Consider the following 19,117-nt stretch of genomic DNA (forward strand, 5'->3'; position numbering starts at 1 on the left):
TTTTATTTATTTATTTATTTAATAAATAAGTTTATTTATTAAATAAATAATAAATTTATTATTATTTATATAATCCTGAGACGGAGTCTCGCTCTGTGGCCCAGGCTGGAGTGCAGTGGCCGGATCTCAGCTCACTCCAAGCTCCGCCTCCTGGGTTCATGCCATTCTCCTGCCTCAGCCTCCCGAGTACCTGGGACTACAGGCGCCCGCCACCTCGCCCGGCTAGTTTTTTTGTATTTTTTTAGTAGAGACGGGGTTTCACCGTGTTAGCCAGGATGGTCTCGATCTCCTGACCTCATGATCCGCCCATCTCGGCCTCCCAAAGTGCTGGGATTACAGGCTTGAGCCACCGCGCCCGGCAAATGCACTTTTAATGCCCAACGACCACTTAAATAAGGCGCAGAGATCTTTATGTTGTTTATTCACAGCCAATGGTCACTTTAAGCGTAATACATGGCTACATGCAATGCAGTGGTTTCACCTAAAAGCTTCAGTTATGTTTCACAAGTTCTGGTGAGCAACTCTCCTTGAAGCATGTCAAGCCCTTGTTGGTCTAGCTGTCGCTTTTGCTACTATTAGCACGTTTGACTGCTCTTGGCTTGAGCACTCCCACCCCATTCACATTTGCTCTGTGTGAGAAACAAGATTATAAAACTTACGAACCTGAGCAGTATTACTTTACAACAATTCTCAGTCCAGAAGGACCCCAGGAAGAGCTTAAGAGTTATTCCATACCTTGCCTGGGCGCGGTCGCTCACGCCTGTAATCCCAAAACTTTGGGAGGCCAAGGCGGGCGGATCACGAGGTCAGGAGATGGAGACCATCCTGGCTAACATGGTGAGACCCTGTCCCTACTAAAAATACAATAAAGTAGCCATACGTGGTGTCAGGCGCCTGTAGTCCCAGCTACTCAGGAGGCTGAGGCGGGAGAATGGCATGAACCTGGGAGGAAGAGGCTGCAGTGAGCCGAGATCGCACCACTGCACTCCAGCCTGGGCGACAGAGTGAGACTCCATCTCAAAAAAAAAAAAAAAAAAAGAGTTACTACATACCTCAAATGAGAGAAAATATGGGCTTAGATATAGGCATTTTCCTTGCTGACTGTTTTTTTCCTTTGTGAATTTTTGGCAAAGTTTGAGAATCATCTTGAGATAAGTCACTGTGTATTATTACATTTCCTAAACATATTCTCTTCTACTTCTCGTTTCTCACTTCCATTTCGAAAATAAACTTTCTTATTCATCTCAGAAAGTTAATTTCTAATTGCTCTTAGACTATGTTGGCTAAGTTGTCAAAAATCGCTGTGTGATGATGTCAGGGAATGAAAAGATCTTTTGGAAGGGATTTTTGGTAACCATTACCCTCCTTCTTCATTGAGATTCCTGATATGATTTAACTTTCACCTCGGTGATGCATCTGGCATGGAGTCAGAAGAGGCTGAATATCTGGTGGGAAAGAAAACAGCCTAATCAAATAGCAATGAGAAAATGTAATTGCCCTAGCAGACTGCTACATAAATAGACACATAGATCCTTTCTTGATTTTATTCCCCTGAGGCTGACTGACCCTAATGAAAATCCCAGAGGAAATCATTGTAATAAAAATAGCCAAAACATTAAGAACAGGGCAAGTGAGAATGATGATGGCTGATAAGCATTTGAACCATCAAGCATCCTTACTAATCCCACTACAAAAATAAATACTGGCTCATGAGCTAAAAGAAATCAGGGACCATCTTATATGAATCAATTAGTGTGTAGACCTTAAGAAAAAAAATTCTTCAATGACCCTCTAGTTCCCATTATTATTTTTAATAGAATCTATATATAGTAATGTAAAAAGGTCTCAAGATTGCTTTTTATGCTTTAGTGTTGTGCTGTTTACGATGTGGTAGTGTTTCTAGTTTAAGCCACAAATTATAAATTCTTCCTTCTAAGTAAAAAACAAAATCATTCTAAAGTGAAACTGCTAATCCTTTTAGTCATCCCCAAAGGATCTCTGAATTCGTAAACTAGCAATTTTGGAAAAAAATACATACATATTATACATGTGTATATACATGTTATATATAATTATATATTATAATATTAAATGATTATTTCAGAATGAGTAAAACAGAGATGTATATGTTACATATACAGAGATGTAATGTTATATATTATATATATTACATATACACACACACACACACACACACACACCCCAGCTGGTTCCATAAATAACTTGATGTCGCTTATAAAAACAAACAAAATCACTAAGGATTTTTTTAAGTTGAGATAGTCTGAGCAAAAAAGAAAGAACAATCAGGAAAATAGTAAAACCAAACGTTAGGAGTAGTAGACAGAAATGTTGCACCAGAGCCCCATAGAGTTGGTAGAGATGGGTTACACATTCGGCTCTAAGTTTCCAGCAGTTAAAGAGAGAAACAAAAACAGTGGAAGATTCATAGCGGCCATAAAATAAAAACCAGGTTGAATGCTGGGATAAATTTTCCCACAGGTCATATAAAAGGATACCATGTGATGAAATGATTGACAGCCATTAAAAACAGGCATCGAGTAGAGATAACAGTCTATGCTAGTTGGCCTTTCCTTTTAATTTTCCTTATTATAAGACAATGGCATGATACCAAAATGCAATTTATCAAACTCAGTTCTCCAAAGGACTAAAACTTTAATGGTCTGGCTTCATCCAAGGGCAAAATTAATTATCTAAATGAGAATGTACTGCATGGCATTGAGAGAATTTTGCTCAAACATAAATTTTTCCAATTAGGCATTTGAGAAGAATTGGATAAAGAATGGTTAGAAATTATCTTCTCAAACTAGAGTCCAGGGTGCAGACTTCTGTGTAATAGAGTAAGGCAAAGAAAACTGAGGTACTGCCCAAGGCAAACACCCAAGTACCATTAGAAAGGACCAATATCATGCCCTCCAAACATTTCTGAATTCATTTCAAAATATAATTAAATGGGAAAGTAAGACACCAATGTTCTATGACACAAAGAGTGATGACACTAATGTTTAGCCAGAGCTTTTTCAATACAGATATTAATAGTCACCTGCTGTGGTGGCTCAAGAAAAAAGCAAGCTCAGTAAAACATCGAAATGACACCTTAATTTAAGCAATATTGCTTTCTAGTGAATCCTGCAAGGTAAATTGATTCCAATATTTCCTTTTTTTTTTTTTTTTTTTTTTTTTTCCTGAGATGGAGTCTTGCTCTGTCACCCAGGCTGGAGTGCAGTGGCGCGATCTCGGTTCACCGCAAGCTCTGCCTCCCGGGTTCACGCCATTCTCCTGCCTCAGCCTCCCAAGTAGCTGGGACTACAGGCGCCCACCACCACGCCCAGCTAATTTTTTTGTATTTTAAGTAGAGATGGGGTTTTGCCGTGTTAGCCAGGATGGTCTCAATCTCCTGACCTCATGATCAGCCCACCTCGGCCTCCCAAAGTGCTGGGATTACAGGCGTGAGCCACCACGCCCGGCCGATCCCAATATTTTCTTAAGAAACTTGTTGAAATGAAGTTGTTGAACACAAAGTAAATGAATGTTGGAAAACTCTTGCCAAAAACAGGGACTGGGGTTTTAGAGTGGCCATGGTAGATTGACTGCACTATTGTCCTCAACTTACATGCCTCCATGTATCTACAGTCTTTGATACTGCCCTGCCACACTGAGCCTGGGTGTGGCCACGTGACCTACTTCAGCCAATGGGCTAGTAGCAAATTTAACAAACTTAACACATTTCTGCTTGCTCCCTTGGCTCCTTCTACTTTCATGAGAGCAAGCCCAGGTAACCTACTGCAGGCTGAGACCACGTGAGGCACAGCTGAATTGTTCCAGCTGAGACTTCCAAGCCTGCCAACACTGCTCCCCAGCCCCAAGCCCACCCACCAGGTGACTGCAGATACATAAGCAATCCCTGCCTAATGCAGTAAAGCTTGGTCAGATTAGCCAAACCGCCCAACCAATCTGAGGCATGTGAGAAATAATAAGTAGCTGTTGTTTTAAACCACTGAGATTTGGAGTGGTTTGTTACACAACAATCGCTAACTAATGCAGTGCCTGAACTTAAGCCATTTCTTTATGTAATATTAGGAAATAGGACCAAGAGCTGCTAGAGTCATCTATGGAACTTAAAAATATTAGTAGATAATACTTATTACTTTTACTCTCAGTGGAAAGAGGGACAGATTCAGTTAGTTCATCCAAAAGTAATATTATATTATGAAACAAAAAGAAAAAAGGTACTCAAAACATCCCTGTTTTATTCATTTTGAAATAATCATTTAACTTATCAGGAGACTCTTCTTCCAAACCCAGGTCTTCGCACTGGTGTTAAGATGCAAATTCTATATAAGAATCAGGACTGGGTTCAATATTGTACTTAGGCAGGCTCGCCTACAACTGGTTCCTATGCACAGAATCAAATATTGAGTAAAGATCAAAAAAAGCTACAAACAATCTTATCTTGTTATTGAAAGATTTCTGCACAAAATATACAGAAAGGAAAAATAATTTGATGTGGAAGAACCTTGCCGAAAGCCTGCCTCTTGCATAGAACAATGGTCTGAGAAGCCCAAACTTGCAATCTGTGGTGGGAAACTGGCTAAAATATAAAAAAAGAATAACCAGTAAACTGATGAATTCATAATAATAAAAAAAAAAGAGTAAATTTACCTTTCTTTACAAAGGGAGAGATGGGAAATATACTATATTTTGGTCCACCAGAACCAAGTTGGGAAGGCCAGATACTAACAGACCACAAACAATTTTAATAGCAGAAAACCTCCTACAGGTAATTTATATAATTTGACCTTTTCAATCAGCAAAACTATGAAATGAAATGTTCCCTGCATGTACTAAAAAGAGGAAATTTATCTCAAAGTATAAGCCTGAGAAAAGAGGCCCTCTTGTATTTCTAGATATTGTGACTATTTCAACCTTCCTCCTCAGGTTTGTCTTAAAACCATTCCTGATACTCAATTCTAACTGCCAGGTCTGGGCAGTTAAATTTAATTTATTTAATAAATGTAATTAATTTAAAATTAATTTTAAAAAGTAAATTATTTTTAAATCAAGAGTGAAACCTGAATTTGATAAGATTCTGAATGACTTCTGAATTTCATTTCCAATGTGAGCTCACAAGCCTGGCCGTGGCTGTTTTTAGCTTTGTAACAATCATAAACACAGGAATTATGTCATACAGCACATAGGAAACAAAACCACTCAAGCAGAAGGGCTTTAATACAGGAATTAGATCCTTCAAAAACTCTTGATGGGCTGGAGAAGCAAGCTCTAAAATGGGCTTCCAAGAATAGGTCCCAGATGTAACAGAGTGACTCACCTTGGGAGCTATACTACGAATGACCAGTAAGGTAGGAGGAATCGAACAATGCCACTGGATGGACTGAGATCAAGAACACACCACCAGGACTGTGACCCAGAAAGCAGGAAGCCAGGATTACGAAGCTGTCGCCAGCCCCACGGCTGCCCTTGCACATCTGTAAGCCTGGAGAGCAAAGTGTATTTTTGGCAAAGAGATGCCAAAAATGCATCGTCTCATCACATTCTTTACACTAAGGTTACAAAAGACCCTGGTCCCTGGACACCCATGAGTGCACCAGGAATTCTTGTTTAAACCACGGCAGCCATGGGGGCTTATGGCAGAAATGTCAAAGCAGCATGAAAATAGACTTTGTTTTCCTACCACCTTCCAATCCTGGCATGAAGGTATCTAATTGATGGAGGCTTATTTGTATCCACAGCCATAACTGCAACAGAATCCAAGAAACACAGTTTCTGCTTTCCAGCCTTGCAGTACAAGACCCCATGTATGCCAGTCTAGCACACTGATCAGGGGAACTATGACAGTAACCTCTATCTTTGCTGAAAGACTGATAAATACAGTTTTAGTTCATCAATAGTCGATTCATAAAAGCTCAAGAGAACCTTCTCTCTCAAGTCACCTGAAATAAAGATTTCATCTCTAGATATCTAAGGTAGCACCAACAGGATTTAAATGCATCTCACTCCATTTCACCCTTCTCATTCCCATTAATCTAACCAGCTCAATCACATCTCGGCACAAAAGACACCAGGACAGCTAAACCAACATTTAAACTAAGAAAAGAATCAATCACTTTCATCCAGTTCAAGATCTTCCCTCTTAGAATGGTAATAAACAGGCAATGATTGATTATAATACATTTCATTTCTTGTGACTTTGCCCTAACCTGGAGAGGCTTTAAGGGAGCTACTCACTACAGTACAGCCTCAAGTAGATTGACTGGACTATTCTTGAAACTCTGAATGTGGGCCACACACAGAACCCACTTAGGAACAAAAGAGCCACAGAGCATACTCACACCCAGGTTACAGATGACCCAGCTGACCTTGGCCCCCATTTGCCATTGAGTGCACCACCAATTCTTGCTTAGGCCAAAGCAACCATGGAAACTTGTATTTTCTGAAGTTGCTTGACTTGAAAATTTAGCAGAACCTGGGGGCTTTTTGTGGCAAAGCAATAAACTGAACCAATCAGATGCTCCCTCTTGGGATGTTTGAATATGGAACTAGTAGAGACCTTCCTTGGGCGCGGGGTGGAGAGACATATGGGGAAGCTGAGAGACCCAAAGAGAAAAGGAAGCAAGTCAAAACTAAGAAAGAGGAAAAAAGAGATCTGCAGTTGATAGAGATGAAGAGATGTAGAAGCTACCTTGGTAAACAGCATAAAACCAGATAAGCTAAGGTATGAGAATGGTAAACCAGAGACATTCAATCTATGGTGATACATACAAAATGTCATCTGACTTCTAGGACAGTTTTGTTCTTTCTTACTTTTCTAATCCTTAATAACCAAACCCTTTAATAGTCTCAGCATGCAGATTTCCTTTCCTTCCAACCTCAAAGAGCCTAACCTATACACTAAAGCTCACAGAACAGAGAAAAATTATGTCCAAGTTTATTTCACATGTAACTCATTCAGACTGAGCAGACTATGTATGCAAATGAGGTTGGTGGGGAATGTGCCATTCAACACTTCCCTGTGATGCTCATAGAAGTGGCTCATGGGAATCTTTCTCTCAATGGTTTCAGACAGGTATCCACTGGTTCTTTACCAAGCTGGAAATGTAAATGGTTCATCCTACTATGGGGATTAATAGAATAGTTGAAAGTCCAAAGATCACAGGCTTGTGACCCAATACCTAGGCAGAGAGTGGGTGATCTAATATGGAAATACGTGCACCGAGGCAAATCTCATCTGATTTATTAGTGAAATTAATAGAAACAAAAAAAATTGTCATAAGAATACAGAATGTTATAAACTGAATTTTATCCACCAAAATTCACATATTGGGCCAGGTGCAGTGGCTCACACCTGTAATCCCAGCACTTTGGGAGGCCAAGGCAGGTGGACCGCTTAAGGTCAGGAGTTTGAGACCAGCCTAGGCAACATGGCGAAACCTCATCTCTACTAAAAATACTAAAATTAGTTTCCCTGTAATCCCAGCTACTTGGGAGGCTGAGGCATGGAAGCAGAGGTTGCAGTGAGCCGAGATCGTGCCACTGCACTCCAGCCTGGGTGACAGAGACTCTGTCTCAAAAAAAAATAATAAAATAAAAAAATTCATATATTGAAGCCCTAACCCCCTAACTTGACTACATTTGGAGGTAGGGCCTACAAGGAAGCAATTAAGGTTAAACAGGTTCATAAGGGTGAAGTCCTAATACCATAAGGTTAGTGTCTTTGTAAGAAAAGACATCAAAGAGTTGTTCTATCTCCCGTCATGTACACACAACGAGGCCATATGAGCTCACAGTGAGATGATGTCTGCCTACAAGCTAAGAGAAGAGGCCCGGGACCTTGATCTTAGACTTCCCAGCCTCCAGAACTAGGAGAAAACAAATGTCTGTTGTTTAAGCCACCCAGTCTGTGGTATTTTGTTATGGCAGCCTGAGCTGACTAAGACAAAGAGTTTGACAGCCATCATCCCTTTCCCCACTACAAGCTTGGGGGAAAAAAAAAAAAAGCATAATTAGCCTATTTTTATCTCTGTGAAAGATTTTTTTCTTCTATTACTAGGAAAAGAGGAACCTAAAATCTGGCATTTATAGACACCTGCAGTCAAAATATTAATACATCCAAAATAGATACTGTAACTTTGCCTGCAGTTTCTAAAATAAGGTAGTTTAGGAATCTTATCTTAGGGCCCCAACGATGCCACATTCTAGTAGAGGAATCTTGTTCATTGGAAGGAAAACAACCTCTACCTAAACAACCAGAAATTATTAATACAGAATAGACACATTGGTCATGGCATAAAGACTGATATCAGCAAATGCTGCGACTGTCTCTATGAGCTCAGCCTCCATCTAGCTCTCTCATCTGAATCCAGACACGCCCTTCCACCTGAGAATTTGGAACAAAGGAAATGTACAGACTATCTGGACCAAGACACGAGCCCTGATACTGAGTCCACAAGAGATTCAATCACCTAGAGAAGATCCCCTTTGACTATCACCAGAAAAAGTGTCAGAATGACAACTGGAACCATCTACACCCACAAAACTTGAGGTCCACATTGGCATGACTTTACTATTCCAGTGTCCTCATCAACATAACTTTATTCCCAGAAACAATGGCCATAAAGATAAAAACTGCAAGTAACTTTATTGTTCATTCCAGAAACTTCCTGAAAATCCATCATCTTTTAATAAAAGCATCAAGTGACGGTTTACACACCAAGACTCTTTGAATCTTTGCCTCAAAATCTTTACCTTGTTGTGCTCACCAATCCCATATCATGATCCTTACACAAACCTACCCACGCCCCCGCATTGAAGGACCTGCTTTAACCAGACTTTTAAAACTCTTAAATATCCCAATTTTGTCCGTCACTGAGTTGCTACTAAGTCTCCGTCAAGGTAGTGTTCTCTATGACTGCAGTAAGAATAAACTCAGCTTTGTCTCATCAACATATTGTCCCAGTGATATTTTAGGGAGCCAGTATTCTGTAGGAGTCAGGAAATAATCATGGGTAACTAGAGGGTATCAGATGTCTTGCAGGAGGGAGCTAGAGATATGAACTTTCAGAAGGATGGGCAGGAAGAGTAAGCACCAAAATTGTGGAAGAGCAAGACGAGCCTCACTGAAGACAAGAATCTTCATGGGGATGAGCCCTCTGAGGAGGGCCACAGGAGAAACAGTGCCAAGAGACAGGAAGAAGTGGCTCTGCCCTGGTGTATCCACAAAGGGCATGCAGGCAAAGGCCCAAGCTAATCTGAGTCTTGGCCAAATGCCTTGTGATCCACCTGCAACACAAGAAGATGGAGGCCTGCAAAGAGCTTCTCCAAGACCATCTTCCTTTCACCTCCTGATCTCACCTGGGAAGCCGTCATGAAGCAGTTGCTCATCATTTCCAGTGTTCTGATGAGACATGGGTCTTCCTGCTTCACCCTCTCTTAATAGAATGGCAGAATATAAAACCACCAAGCTGTATTACCCAACTTGCATTGCAATCTCCAAGTTGCTTTGGTTTCGGTGTCATTCTTTTTGATGAGCAGAACAATGACCTCAAGGAGTTGGCACATTTGGCTAGTCTTCCTTTCGTCATCTATATGACTAACAAATTGTCTGATTCTTAAAAAGTGTCCTTGTATCTTCACCAGTTGAATCAGTCAGGACTTTACCTTGGCCATGCCTTGTCTCATGCATGCTTGACAGAAGCTAAGTGGAGCTGTGGGACCAACATGGTAGTCCTAGGCCCAGTCTCACCTCAACCTCATCCCCACTCCATAGATAAAAGGCAGAAGACTGGGAGGGAGGTTTACAGGGAGATTAACAATAGTAACAATTATATTGAGAGGAGAGTATTGTTTAGTCTTACTCTTTTGGTTCCCCCCAATTCTCAGCCTCTCAATCCACTCCTTCTGACCCACATTGGAAGTTACCTTACTGGTAAGGGATTAACATGGGGCTACCTTTCTTGATCACATGGAGTTAAATCATTTAAAGTCTCTCCTCTGAATTCAGTGCAAAGCAGCAATGATGCATAGCATGCCTGTGCTTTCACCCTAAGCCACGTTCTCCATAGTCCAGCGAGACTCTGAATTCCAGCCTCCTGACCCCTCTAACTATTTTCTTGGTTGTTTCCAAGATCAGAAAAGGAATAAGGGTATAAATTATTGTGCTCTCTTAAACCCAAATAAATTTGATTAAAAGAGAAAAAAATTAAATTTATAAAGGAATATTAAAAGATTTTAACAACAACAAAAAAATCCTGAAGCAAAATAATGAGCCAACACAAAATGAGTCATAGACTCCAAAGCCAAACAAAAGAATTAAAATTCAACAGAAAAATATTGAAACATAAGATGATATAGTAACATGAAGTAAACAATACAAATGGAGGAAGAAAAAGAAAAGTCAGGAGGTTAAGGATTTAATGGGAGTTGAGAAAATTAAATAATAATACAAAAAAAATCAAAACACACAGCCAAGCCAAAAACGTTAAACAATTCTGATGTACAGGGGTGAAAACTTTAAGGCAAACAAATAAAAAATGAAAAAAAAAAAGAAACAAAGTAACTAGAAACAAACAGTGAACTGAGTCCTTATCAGAATCCTAAGATGGCTCAGACGTCCCCAACCCCCAATCCTCATGGCTTTTAGCTCTCCTGGAGGCTGGAGGCCATGTTTTCAGTCGGCACCTAACATGAGGATCTCAGGCTTTTGAATCAATATAACTGAAACCTGCAGTCTCCTTGGCCTTTTGCAAACTGTGGAGGAAAAATCCTCTCAATTGCTTTGTGTTGTTCTCTGGTTTTACTTCATATACATCTGGATGGGAAGAATAGAGACCATGCCTCCCATGTCTTAATCTGTTTGGGGTGGTATAACAAAATACCACAAACTGGGTGGCTTAGAAACAACAGAAATGTGTTACTCACAGTTCTGGAGGCTGGAAGGTCCAAGATCAAGGTGCTAGCAGATACAGAGACTGGTGAGGGCCTGCTTCCCGGTTCATAGATAGCACCTTCTAGCTGTGTCATCACATGGTGGAAAGGCAAATTAAGCTCCCTTGGGCATCTTTCATAAGGGCACTAATCTTTTATAAGGGTGGAGACCTAATGAACTAATCATCTCCCAAAAGGCCCTATGTAATACCATCATTTCGGGGCTTAGGATTTTAACATACGAATTTTGGAGGGACACAAACATTGAGACCACAGCACCTCAATTTTTCGATCTCCTCTTCTGGATACCCATTTGGTCACCCAGTAGTTCATTTGACGACTATTTATTGAATCCTTACTCCGTGCATTGTCCAATTACACTATAAGTGCTGGTGATTCAGCATCTACCTGCTGGTGGAGAAAGATGACAAGTAATTCTGTCATTACAACTGTGGTAAGTGCTATGAAGGAGAAACACAGAAGCTATGAGACTGACAAACAGGGAATGTCTTGGGAGTCATCAAAGACTTTCTAATGAAATTGTCTGCATACTGAGGTAGAATTAACTCAGCCAAAAGGGAATAGAAGAGCATTTTAGGTAGGAAGAACAGCAGAGGTAAAGACCCTGAGGCAGAAGTGGTAAAGCAGACAGCATGAACTATTCCAGGTACTGGGGCCAGAATACAGGACATTAATGCCAAAATGGAGAAGATACCAGTGAGATAAACAAGGACCAGAACCCAGGCCTCGAAGTCACTTTAAATATTTGTGTTTCTTTTCTGGGCAAGGAATATTTGACCTTTTGGACTCAGCGAATGTTTGGCCCTTGTTTTGACTCTATCATTATGAATGCAGTTTAACCCAAATTATATAAAGTTTCTAATTTTCATCTAGAAAGTATTCTTAGCAATTAAGTCCATTTCATTCATTGATAAATTACCATACAGATTTAAATTGATTTTAATTCTTCCCATTTCCTATTTGTTAAAATTAAAGATCAATTTTTTATTATAGAATTTTCTTTTTTTTTTTTTTTTTTTTTTGAAGACGGAGTCTCGCTATGTCGCCCCGGCTGGAGTGCAGTGGCGGTTCTCAGCTCCACTGCCAAGCTCCGCCTGCCCCGGTTTATGCCATTCTCCTGCCTCAAGCCTCCGAGTAGCTGGGAACTACAGGCGCCCGCCACTCGCCCGGCTAGTTTTTTTTGTATTTTTTAGTAAAGAAGACGCGGGTTTCACGTGTTAGCCAGGATGGTCTTCGATCTCCTGACCATCGTGATCGCCGTCTCCGGCCTTCCCAATAGATTGCCCCTGGGATTAAGGTGGCTTGGAGCCCCGCGCCCGGCTTAAATTTTAACAAAAATTTGATCCATCAATGGTTTTTTCCTCAAGTTCTATTTTCCATGGTCTAGTTATACGTTTTCTCAAGATTTGATTCCTCCATTTTTAATTAATAAAATTAATCAGGTGTCATTTTAGCTCCTTTCAGGTTTATTTTGTGTTAGCTATTTTTATAAGCAACATTATCTCTGAGTCAGAGGAATGTGCTTTTGTTTACTTCCTAGCTAATCGAGGGAAAAATCTTGGATCGTTCTGTTGTTCGGGCCTGATCATTGTAGTAGTTCTCTAATGTACCAGTCTCAGAACACCTTTAGACTATTAAAAAGTATTGACTTCCCCAAAGGCCTTTTGTTTATGTGGGTTATAGGTATCAATATTTGCTGTATGAGAAATTAAAACTGATAAATTTGTAAACATTATTTAAAAAATAACAATAACCCTATCACACAATAATATGTATGATTTTATTAAAACTATCCCTATTTTCCAAGAATGAAAAGGGTGGCTGTATTAGTCCGTTCTCTAATCGCCATAAAGAACTACTTGAGAGTGGGTAATTTATAAAGAAAAGAGGTTTAATTGGCTCACAGTTCCACAGGCGATACAGGAAGCATGGCTGGGGAAACCTCGGGAAGCTTACAATCAAGGTGGAAGGTGAAGGGGAAGCAAGAAAGTCCTACAAGGCTGGAGGAGGAGGAAGAGACAGAGTAGGGAGGTGCCACACACTTTTAAACAACCAGGTCTCATGAGAACTCACTCACTATCACAACAGCAGCAAGGGGGACGTTCGCCCGCTTAATCAAATCACCTCCCACCAGGCCACACCTCCAACACTGGGGATTATAATTCCACATCGTATTTGGGCAGGAACACAAATCCAAACCATATCAGTGGCATTTACATTTTTGCAAAAAAAGATTTTTTTTTGAGACAGGGCCTCACTCTGTTGCCCAGGCTGGAGTGCAGTGGCATGATCTCAGCTCACTGCAGCCTCAACCTCCCAGGCTTAAGCAGATCCTCCCACCTTAGCCTCCTGAGCAGCTGAGACTACAGATGCATGCCACCAAGCCAAAGGGATTTATATTTATCTATAAATTTATATATAAATCAGATAAATATGTATTTATAGCTGATCTTAAAAGAGTAAAAGGGATTCATATTCCCAGGAAGAAGTAGAAAAGAGGAATATACATAGTGGTTTAGAACCGGCATTTTGCAATCAGTCTGATCTGGGTAGGAATTCTAGCTGTAATATTTACTAGCTCTGTGATCTTGGGAAAATTATTTCCCGTTTGTGAACTTCAGTTTCCCTTCTATAAAATGGAAACAATACCATTACAAATCAAATGGTATTGTCTCCATTTTGTAGAAGGAAAACGAAATGGTATTTTAATCGACAATTCATTAATTTTTAAGATTGACCATTAACAGATACTCCATGGAAAGCGGATCATACAGAACCTGGCGCATGTAAAGCAGATCACACAGAACCTGGCACACGTGAGCATTTGATGTGTGCTACGCTACCCTTGGTGACGACTTCAATTATCATGCGCATTCCCAGCGCTTCCTATGGTGCCCAACACACAGCGCACGCCCAAAGGCAATTTTAGGGGATGGGGCAGATGCTCGGCCTCGGGAAAAAAAAAAAAAACACACCTGCCCTGATGTTGGTGGCTGGGTCTGGAAGATTACGTGGAAATTAAGCTAAGGATATGTGGTTTCCAGATCAAAAACCGCAAAAATCTATCACCCCGACTACTGGGTCCGATCAGAGAGCACAGACTGGAACAAGCGCCCACGGTCTGGGCCGTCTGCGCGTGCGTGAGCCAGAAACCCGAGGCGCTCCCTGGGCCCGCCCTATCGATCGACCCGATCGGGGATCGTCAGCTTGGTTCTGGTCACAGAAGTTGCTCTTCTCGCGATGCTGCACATCTGGCGGCGGGGAAAGGGCGGGCTAACTGGAGAGCTAGGAAGAACGAGACACGGCCGCACGCTGCTTTCCCAGAAGGCTGTGCGTGCTCCTTGCTTCCTCCGCTTTCTTCCGAGCGGTCGCGTGAACGGCTTCCTGCAGCCTGGCCATGGCGCTTCACGTTCCGAAGGCTCCGGGCTTTGCCCAGATGCTCAAGGAGGGAGCGAAAGTAAGGGCTGAAGGAAAGGAATGAGGTGGGAGAGTCAGCATAGGGCTGCGGCGGCCGCGGCGAAGTAGGAGGGCCTACTAACAGGCTGAGCGTGCTGCTCTGGCACAGCGGCCGGGGGAAGAGAAGATTCCAGAAGGGGAGGTGATCTTGGAAGGACTCGGCCTTCCAAGTGCCCCGGGGCTTGCAGGCACTTCTCTTCTTCCGCGACCGGGAGGAAGGCTGAGGGGTCGGCGGCACGATCGACATTGTACACCTTGAAGGTGGACGGACGTGAAGCCGCGCTTGCGTTTTGTCTCCATCCATAAATGGGGCTAAGGCCCGTCACGCTTAAAAGGGGTTGTGAGGGTGAAATTGAGTAACGTAGATGAAATTGTCTTGGGAACTGCGACGCCGATTGCTCGCGAGTTACAGGATGGGGAAGAAGGAGAACTAGGCGATCCAGAGAAGAGTGTGTGGGAAAAAGGGCCGGGTCTTGTTTGCTTCCTTCCCAGTGAGAAACAGGGCTTTCAGCTTGGTTGACAGAAGCCATGCGTTGTAGCCAAATGAGTTGCAGTCCCAACTTATGTTAGCTGGCTTAATCTAAAACCTAACTCTCTTGGGTTTTATTTTCTTCACCTTTAAATTACGGAGATTGGACCAAGAGGGTGGTGTCTTTGAGTTCTGACCATGTAATCTGCAGGATAAGTGATACAGATGACACTGATTTGTTTAATGGCCTTGTTTTGAACGTTATTTCAGTAGCATAGTTTTAAAAAATATCTTACTGCTCTGTTGATAAATTTGTCTCTTGTGCTATTCAAATTGCGTTCCTCTGTATGTCCTCCAGATCTTGTTAATTCAAGAAATAGATCAGTGTGGTTGAATTTAAGGTTATGCGAGGTACGGGGAGCATTAACAGTTTAATAGAACTAGGTTCATGTTTGTAGAATGCACTTTTCAAATAATGTCAGTATAGTAAGTAAATGTCAGGGTTTAATGTAAATGTTGGTGGAATCATCTTTTGAAAATAATATGGGCTGATTTCCTTAAAGAAATCAGGCTGAGATATTAGCTTCCAATTTGGGTTTTTTTCACTAATACAGTTTTGGAAAACTCGTGTATCACAAAACATTATTTGTATTTCCAATGCTAGTAGATTTTTACAGGACACTGAGCTATTTCATTCAATAAATAGGTACTGAAGGAACTGCAGTGAAAGACACAAGTCCCACTTCTCGTAGAGTTTATGTGCTTCTAAGGCAGATATAACGATTAAATAAAAGAAGAATTCCAAATAATGATGAAAGAAACTGTACTATAGTAGAGGATGACAGGAGGTGAAAATGTCTCTAAAAGAAGGATCAGGAATAGACAGAACACTTAGATATTTAGGGAAGAACTCTTAGCTCAGTGCTTAGTGAGAGAAGCCCCTGAGCCTGGGCTGTTTCCCCCCACCTCTTATTTAGGTGTACTTAACTAGTACAAAGACCCTGAGGAAGGAATGATTTGAACCTGTTTTTTTCTTCTTCTTCTTCTTTCAAACAAACAAAAGGTTATAGGGCTGAAGCTTACCAAAGAAAAGAAGAATGGTAAATTCAGAGGAGGAGCTATGCAAGGAGACACGGGCCAGGATATGTAGGGCTTTGTTTCCCTGAAGAGGGATTTGCATTTTATCCTAAGCGGGATAGGAAACTATTGAAGGGTTTTTTTGTTGTTGTTTGTTTTTGTTTTTTGTGTTTTTTTTGAGACGAGGTCTAGTTCTGTCGCCCAGGCTGGGATGCAGTGGCGTGATCTCCAACCTCCGCCTGCCGGGTTCACGCGATTCTCCTGCCTCAGCCTCCGGAGTAGCTGGGATTACAGGCGCACCCCCGGCTAATTTTTTGTGTATTTTTAGTAGAGACAAGGGTTCACTATGTTGGCCAGCCTGGTCTCAAACTCCTGACCTCGTGATCCGCTCGCCTAGGCTTCCCAAAGTGCTGGGATTACAGGCGTGAGCCACCGCGCCCGGCCTTGAAGGTCTTAAGTATCGGAATGATGGGATCTGATCAGATGGTAGTTTCTCACAGAATGGGGAGTGAGGGGAAGAAGCAAGAGTGTAAGCCAGGAGTTCAGACTTAAGTGTTATTGCTGTCATACAGTTCTTATTGCTGAAGACGCTTTTAGAGTAGTGGCTGTTGGCAGGGGTAAAATACAAAAAAACAGCCTGGTGTGGTGGCGCGCGCCTCTAGTCCCAGCTTCTCAGGAGGCTGAGCCTCCAGAATTGCTTGAACCGGGAGGCCCAGGTTGCAGTGAGCTGAGATCGTGCCACCGCACTCCAGCCTGAGCAATAGAGACTCTCTCTCTCAAAAAAAATGTAATGGCTATTAACCTTGGTTTTGGATCACAAAATCATGGCTTGTATTGTAAAGCAGTACTGTGTAATGGAACTTTTCGCAGTGTTGGACATATGCTGTATCAGCCTGTCCAATGTGATATTCACTAGCCACATGTAGCTACTGGGCATTTGAACTGTGCGTGGCTCCTGCAATTGAGGAACTGAATTTTTAAATTTTAATTACTTGAAAATTTATTTTAATTGCTTTCACTAGTCCCATGTAGCTAGTGGCTACTGTATTGGGCAGCACAGCTCTAAAGAAATGTTCTCATGCACTGTAGATTAGTGAAATATATCTGAGGACCCAAGTAAACTTCAACTCTAGAAAGTCCAGTGTGGAATTTGTGAGAGTTTTTAGTACTGTGAACAGTTCACTTTTTCAATACGTATACATTGGGATAATGTTGCAATTCAAAAAAAGTATTCAACAGTCTGTGTACTTCGGTCCCTAAACACTTCAGTGGCACATACTTAAAGAACTTCTGGCTTTACAAAAGCCTAGATTCTAACACAATGAGAAAAATATTCCACATTTCAACATTAGAAAATACCGATAAACTCTGGAAAGGTATTCAACTTGAAGTACCTCATTCCCATTCTCTAATTAGCCTTAGCATGGTTCCCTGTACTTTTCACTACTTTTAATAAAAAAATTATAAGTCTTACGATTTGATGTGTAAGTCGGTATCTGCAGTCCCCCAAAATGTTGTACTTTTATTCATTCAGCTAGAGAGGAAATGTACGCATCATTTATGAATATCAAATGCTGTGTTTTACATAAGTCTTGTCTGATTGTCTCAACAATCCTATGAAGTAGGTACTATTATAATTACCTCATTTTATAATGAAGAAATATTAAGAAAATTGCCCAAATTAAAAAAGAGCCAGAAAGCTGATTTGTAACCAGCCCTCTTGTGCCGAATACCTCAGCTAAGCTCCCTCTTTATTAGAAGCAAGATATAAGCAAAGATATCTTCTGTTTGAAAATTCTTGTTTCACTGTCCTGTCTAATTAGCGGGGTTTTTTGTTTTGTTTTTTTAACAGCACTTTTCAGGATTAGAAGAGGCTGTGTATAGAAATATACAAGCTTGCAAGGAGCTTGCCCAAACCACTCGTACAGCATATGGACCAAATGGTAATTTCTAAATTAATATTTGTAAAGATACAATAGTAGAATTTTGTGTACTACCTCTTCTTTCAAACTTGTTCTGAGGATGTTATAGTATGGCTTTGGAAGTTAATTTGATAGCTCAATTAATAGTTCAAGTTTTAGTTATTTCTAATTTTCAATCAACTCACATCTCTAGAAAATAGGGATCAATATATTACTTTTATCCTGTTGAGAGGGTAGAAAATTATCACACTTTGACTAGTAAGATAGTACCTAATGTTCATTATGACAAACACTGAATATAAAAGTGACATAGTTTAAGGAAGAAAATTCCCTCCTTCTTGCCTTCTACCACCAATTAAATTTAATTGATACAGTTTCATGGAATAAACATACAACTAAATATACTAAATAGGTTATTTTGGCCTTTTTACATGTTAATATCTGTTGAGCACTTGTTGCATGACAATCATGTTGCAAACAGAAGACAGAAATTGGCAAAAATGTGAGATGTGGCATGTTACGTAGTAAATATTATAGGACATTAAAAAGGAAAGAAGGAATATGGGTCTGCGGTCAGAGAATGCCCATGGGGCTATAAGATAAACTTGAAGAATAGATAGTATGTGTTTTCTTACAAAGCTATTTTTTAAATGTACAAATTTATATTTTTTTACTAGATTTTCGTGGGTATTTGGGTAAGGATTTGATTAATAATGGCTTTTTCTTTTTTTAACTGTTACTTTTGAGGAATGAACAAAATGGTTATCAACCATTTGGAGAAGTTGTTTGTGACAAATGATGCGGCGACTATTTTAAGAGAACTAGAAGTAAGTTGTTTCTTTAAAAGTCAAGAAATATTTTGGTGACATCAAAATTAAGTAGACTTTAACTAGAAGAAATCTCTTACTTCAGATTGGATAAGGGACTATTTTTCCAACTTGAAAATTTATTATACAGGTTGTTCTAATTATAGAGAGTCCTCTTTAGATGGAACATTGTAACCACTGAAATCTTAAAAATTTCTTAAGTTATTGATTTGTGGAGGGATTGGTTGTGATACATTGCTAATTGCGATATGAAATTGATTACCATTATCTTCATTTGATAGAGTGACTCTGAAGTGAATTATTCCACAATGCAAAAACGTATACATAAAACAGTGGTTTTTTTTTTTTTTTTTTTTTTTTTTTTTTTTTTTTTTTTTTTTTTTTTT

At 40.5% G+C, this 19,117-nt stretch overlaps 1 protein-coding gene and 1 pseudogene across 2 annotated transcripts in view; one reads left to right on the forward strand and one right to left on the reverse strand.

Moving 5' to 3' along the window:
- Positions 1-1,218, reverse strand: part of LOC108517836 (MAP3K7 C-terminal-like protein) — an 8,792-nt pseudogene extending 7,574 nt beyond the window's left edge.
- Positions 1,219-14,170: 12,952 nt separating this feature from the next.
- CCT8 (chaperonin containing TCP1 subunit 8) overlaps positions 14,171-19,117 on the forward strand; it is a 22,133-nt gene continuing 17,186 nt past the window's right edge. For both annotated transcript variants that reach the window (XM_017856296.1, XM_017856286.1), the window contains exons 1-3: positions 14,171-14,437; positions 17,835-17,925; positions 18,652-18,731. In XM_017856296.1, the coding sequence (XP_017711785.1) occupies positions 14,378-14,437; positions 17,835-17,925; positions 18,652-18,731 (231 nt within the window). In that variant the 5' untranslated portion in view covers positions 14,171-14,377. The remainder of the gene's footprint in view (positions 14,438-17,834; positions 17,926-18,651; positions 18,732-19,117) is intronic.

This window comes from Rhinopithecus bieti, unplaced genomic scaffold (assembly GCF_001698545.2).
Source record: "Rhinopithecus bieti isolate Rb0 unplaced genomic scaffold, ASM169854v2 scaffold_1295, whole genome shotgun sequence".
Taxonomy (NCBI): domain Eukaryota; kingdom Metazoa; phylum Chordata; class Mammalia; order Primates; family Cercopithecidae; genus Rhinopithecus; species Rhinopithecus bieti.